We start from the raw sequence: 6,079 nt of genomic DNA, 5'->3' as shown, positions 1-6,079 counted from the left end.
TTCAATGGGATGGATCTGGCAACGTTTCATAGGTAAGAAGATCCTACGAATGGGCCTATAAAATCGCAACAATGGCAGACAAGAAAAGCAAATTTGATGGCGACGAGCCAAACTTGAGATAGAAGTTGTAGTCATTAGCGGCAACTTGGTAGAATCATTTTTTATTCATAATTTTTTGAATTTCTTTTATGAATTGGCCGGCCAGAATCTGGTTTATCTAGTCCAATGCTTGGTTTCAATTTTAGCGGTTTTCTCACTCGGAGTTATTTTTCGGACTGAATACACATGTTTGCAATATTTTTTATTTGCTTTTCAGAACTATGGAACTATTTGATGCAGTTAAACAAAAACTAAATGATGAAACAAAAAATATATAATAACATCTTTTTAAAGTTATTTTTCTTTTGTACTTCTATATCTCTCTTCCTTTTAAAGAAAATTTTCCTTTCTCTCTTGAATTCTACTTTTAAATAACGCTTTTCAACTATCCTCCATTTATTTACTAAAAGGTTGTATATTTTATTTCTAAAGTTGCTACCATTTTTCTAATCTTCGGCCTTAATCCTAGTTCAAACTGGATGGCTTTCCACTGACTATTAGGGTGGTGTTTAAGTAATACAAAAAATTTAAAAAGCTTCTAAAATTTATGGACATACTTTTCAATGGTCATATTTTCATGCTTGAGTTACATAATAAAGTCAGTCATTTTTTCTATTTTCACACTGTCGAAAAATATTTGTTAAAAAAAGTGCGTGGTTTGGAACACATCCCAAGTGATCTCAGTCTCTTAGATTTTGGTAAACTTTTAGCATCTCTTGACCATTGTTCAGTGTTTCTTTTTAAAATAGGGTCATCCTATGGTGCTGAAAACAAATTTTTTCTGCCGGTGCTAAAATTGAGTGGCATGGTGTAGGAGGGGACGCGTGGTACTGCTGCCTCTAAAGTACCGACAATTTCTGTGCCAAGGTTGATAGTGATGTGTGCTAAAAAGTGGGGTTAGTGGATAATAATCTCTTGTTAATGATATTAGTTATGTTATTGGGCCTATTTTTGAAGACCCAGTATATATTTGATCTCATTGTTTTTTGTTATGGTATTGGGACAAAAATGATGTAAACGCTGCCGTTTTTCACTCACAGCACCTGCATTCTCTGATGTTACTCAATTGTGCAAGCCCTAGGTTCTCATCGATCTCCTCTCCATCTCTCACACACACAGTTTAGGGAGGAGGGCTGCATGTCAAGACTCAATCTCATCGAGCTCGATCTGAAGCCATCGCCTGGTGCCGCCGCCGTCGCCGTTCCTCCCAACAGCCACGGCGTCATGCTCGCTCACTTCGCCTTCATCACGTAGCAGTCGTCGTAGCATTCGAAGCATTCGTCGTGCAACGTACGAAGCCTCTATTGCGTAGCAGGCATCGCAACCTTCGAAGCCACCTTCCGTGGAAGTCAGTCACCATCGCAAGTTCCTGGAGGCAGGTTGGAGATTCGAGCAGCCCCTTCCGTCGTGAACTCATTCGTGGAAATTGCAGCCACCGCCACCACTGCTTGCTGTCGCGCTTTGTGTTCCCCCCGGCGCCAGGCCTGTTCGATCCTTCCACCCCAGCCGCTGGCTCTGTCGCAGCGAGGTCTGCATTCTTCCCTGTCTTCCACTAACTGTAGGTATAAATGTAATTTGTTGTAATAATAATTGTTGAAGCATGACTAATTGTTAGTGTTAAACGTTGCTATTGGTTGTTTGAAGCTTGAATCCGAGCACTGGCTGTGATAGCTGCAGATAGTTGGACTGCATAGTTGTTTGGTGGATCCCAGGAATCAATATTTCTCTCCCCGGTATTGCTGAGGTAGACAAGGATGTGGTAGTCTTTACTAATGTGTTGAATATAGATAAATTCAGTATATTTAAACAAATATTGGTCAATAGCATTGATTAATTCTTTGGTGCTGGTTGTAGATTAATTGTTTGCTGCTAATTGCTTAAAGCATGATTAAATGATTAATTTCTTGGTTCTGACTGCATGAAGCATTGTTGAATTATTAATTATTGAATCTGATTGCTTGAAGCATGATTAGATGTTATAGTAGTGGCTTAATATATATATATAATTTAGATAGGTTCTTATTTTGCATTTAGCAGAGGATGAGTTTGTTCTTTCAGAAAAAAGCATGCCTGGTGACCAAAGATGAGGTATCCATAAAAGTGAAAAAACATGCCTTTCATACAACAAGTTGGTTTTTGCATCTGAAACTATATATATAAATGTATTAATACATATCTTTAAGTGATGAATTTTTTAGTGCTGATTGCTTGAAGCATCGTTAAACGATTAACTGTTGAAGCTGATTGCTTGAAGCATTGGCCTAGTTCTTATAGTTTACTGTTGGAACCTTGATAGTTGATTAGTTGTTGGGAGTTAAAAGTTGTTGTTGAGGCATTGATTAGTTGTTGGATTGTATTGTAATTGGAGTTTGCTTTAGAGTCATGCTCAGCATTCTTAGTTTGGCATTTGCACTCATGGTTGGCCTTGTCCATGTCTTTTTAGAGCATCCGAATTTAATTACTTGATGGTTTTTTAGTCTTCATTTCTAAGAGGTTCATATTTTATACTCTTTTAACCAATTAAAAAAAATAAAACTCCGTTTCTCCAAATTAATAAAGTGAAAAAATGTTCAATTTCCCAAAGATTTTACCCTCTCTTTCAGTAAGTGGGACATTCTGCCCATGCTCTCCCTAAATACAATTTTGTGGAAAATTTATCCCCATAAATTATCATTTATCCTTTTTGACCGAGAAATAAAATTAAAATTTGGTGGATAATAGTAATAATATAACAACTTGTTAGTTAATGGCAGATGAAACAAAGAGGGGTAAAAAGAAGCTAGAAGCTAGAAGCAACGACACGTGCTGGGAGCTGGTGGTTTTCTGTGTAGCCAAAGATCTGGGGGGGCAGTCCAAGGTTGACGGTTCCGGCGAGAACGTGAGAAGCTGCAAGGGAGGTCGCACCCTGGGAAGCACATTAGGCCGTAATCGGTAAGTATATAGGACAGAAAACGATAGTTTGGTATCCATTTTTAAATTATTTTAATTTTCTGGGGTAACATGGTGATATTTACTCTATTTTGGGGTGGTGAAAATCCACTAAAAGGCTAAAGGGTGAAGTTTGTTTCGAATTCGATACATGTATAAATGAAGTTGTTAGCAGAGGTGAATCGGAGCTTATGAAACAGTATATTCTGCTGGATTTGTTGAGATGTGTTGTTCATATTTGTGCAAGATAGTTTAAAAATAAATCATGAAAGTATAAAATTGTTAAACGTAGTTGGTAACCAAAAATATATTCTGTTGTTCATGTTTATTTTTTTACGGAAATTTAAATTCTGCAAAGCAGTTTTTATGGGAGTTGGTAACTGAAGATATATTCTATTTGTTTTTTTTGCTTAAATTTATTTTAAATTTCTTTAATTTCTAGTCATTGGAAACTTCACTATTCCTATCTCTCACAACGGAGAGGTCAAGCTTCCATCATTCTCTAGCATGTTCACCTAGCTTGTTTAATTTAATCTAATCATGTATAAACATTAATGTAATCCCGTAATTTAAGTTAGTGTTGCTACACATGTGAATGCATAGGGCGTGCATATGTGTATTCATGCTTCTATGCTATCCTCTTAAGTAGTGGTGATAGTTTGTCACATACATATATGTACCTATGATTGTACTCATATATAGTACATGCTTATGAATTTTACAAGGGTTTTTGTTATTATAGTATTCTCATCTTAGTTTTCACGCATGTTGATCTATTTGGATGGAAGAGCATTGTGATTTTCATGGTTGTGTTGATGTGTACAAGTTATAAGAGGAAGATGCGTTGAACTTGAAATTTAGTTGAATTGAATAATGAAAATACCAGTATGTGTAAATTTGTATCCATCGACACAAACTTAGAAAAATAAAAAAAATGAGATTCATAGAAATAAAGTAAGCCTCAATTAATTAAGGAAGAACTTGATTTAAGTTTATGAGGAACTTGCTTCCAATATCTTCTATTTTATGAGCTGCCTTAAGTTTAAGTCATTTGAACTCTATTTGTTTGTTTCGTTCTGTTTGTTTACTTTTTATCTAGTTAATATATTCTACAGAGTATATTTTTGGTTCTGTTATTGCAACAGTAAAAAACTAGAGAACTGTGTTACTTGGTGCAGTTAGTGTGTTTTATTTGATGTTGTAAAGAACGATGTGTAGTTGATGTTAACGGGTTTTGAGTATGTTGACTTTGGCCTTTCATTTGAGCAAATAAAGTTGATTTGTGCCAGTGGTGTAGTTGTGCAGATGGAGGCTAAAGTAGATGATGGAGTTAACCGAGGTGCTGGAATTCAAGAGGATCGTAGTGGCGGAACACAGTACGAAACAAACGAGACACCGATTGGAGACGGTAGAACTGATAGTTGTGATGAATGGGTGGAGGGAGAAGCCACTGAATATCGAGACGTGCTAATGCTGACCGAAGCCGATATGATTAGGAAGGTGTTCTGCACAGACGAAGCCGCGTATGAGTTTTACAAGAGATACGGCAAATGCCATGGTTAGGTATTCGCAAGGGTGACTCGGGAAAGGATGATAATGGCAGGGTGATTAGGAGGAGGTTTTTTTTGCAACAAAGCAGGGCTGAGGCAGTGCAAACATTACGAGAGGCTTGACAGGAAGAAGGACCACAGATCGGAGACGCGCACAAACTGTGACGCAAAGCTTTCAATCTTATGGGATGATGTCAGCGAAATTTGGAGGGTTAGAAAAGTTATACTAGATCACAACCATGATTTAACTCCTATGAGGATGGTTCATATGATCAACAGCTTTAGAGACATGGATTGTTCAGCTAAGGCACAGATTAATGGCATGCAGGGACATGGTGTCCCCACGTCGAAGATCCTAGGTTATATGGCAGGGCAAACTGGGGGGTATTCTCTGCTGGGTTTCACGAAAAAGGATGCCTATAACTACATCGAGAAGACTAAGCGGGAGAAGATTGTTGATGGAGACGCTAACACCACAATAATTTATTTAGAGGGAAAAGCAGTGTCGGATCCGATGTGCATGGCTAGGTACAATTTGACGGACAAAAATATGTTAGCGAACTTGTTTTGGGCTAATGGTGGGAGTCGGGTTGATTACCAACACTTTGGTGATGTGCTTTCCTTCGATTCGACTTACAAGAAAAACAAATACAGGAGACCTTTGGTTATCTTTTCTGGCTCGAACAATCATAAGCAAACAAGCATATTTGGATTTGGTTTGGTGTTGGATGAAAGCATTGGGTCATACACGTGGTTGCTTGAAAATTTCTTGGAGGTAATGTGCAACAAAAAGCCATCGGTGATTGTGACAGACGGGTGTGACTCAATGAGGGCAGCAATCAGGGCAGTGTTTCCGGAGGCCACACATAGGCTGTGTGCTTGGAATTTGGAGAAGAACGTGACTTCGAATGTGAAGGATGAAGGCTTAAGACAACTTTTCACTAGGTGGCTGTACTCAAATATGGAGATAGAAGAGTTTGAGGCAGAGTGGGACGCAGCTGTGGTTGAATACCGACTTCATGATAGTTACTGGGCTAAGGAAACCTATGATAAGCGGAAAATGTGGGAAAATGCATACCTAAAAGACAAATTCTGTGCCGGGTTCCGCACTACTTCTCAATGTGAAGGGATTAATGCAAATATCAAAAAGTTTCTTAATTCAAGGCACAGTCTTCTTGAGTTGGTGCAGAATGTTGAGTTGATGGTACGAGAATATCGGAATAACGAGTTAGAGGCCCACTTCAAGTCCATTAACGGCAACTCAGTGATAACGACTTGCTTGGACCCACTCGAGCAGTTTGCTGCCGATGTTTACACACGAGAGTTATTCTTGGACGTGAGGAGGGAAATTGTAGGTGTCGGTGCGGTTAACTTTGTCGCAAAGGTTCGCCGATCCACGACTATGGTGTACACAGTTGAAGACTATGGCATTCCAGGTAGGCCACTAACGTTACTCTATGATAGGGTTGGGAATAGGGTTCAATGTCCTTGCCAATTTTGGT

The 6,079-nt window shown here is 38.5% G+C and overlaps 1 protein-coding gene across 1 annotated transcript; it reads left to right on the top strand.

The window, feature by feature from the left end:
* Positions 4,867–5,779, top strand: LOC107640878 (protein FAR1-RELATED SEQUENCE 5-like). Its single transcript, XM_016344380.1, has 2 exons — positions 4,867–5,678; positions 5,767–5,779. Exons 1-2 carry the CDS (start codon positions 4,867–4,869, stop codon positions 5,777–5,779), a joined length of 825 nt encoding a protein of 274 aa, XP_016199866.1.

The sequence above is a fragment of the Arachis ipaensis genome, chromosome B05, assembly GCF_000816755.2.
Source record: "Arachis ipaensis cultivar K30076 chromosome B05, Araip1.1, whole genome shotgun sequence".
Taxonomy (NCBI): Eukaryota; Viridiplantae; Streptophyta; class Magnoliopsida; order Fabales; family Fabaceae; genus Arachis; species Arachis ipaensis.
The sequence above is the reverse complement of the archived record's forward strand: the minus strand, read 5'-3'. Positions and strand labels throughout refer to the sequence as shown.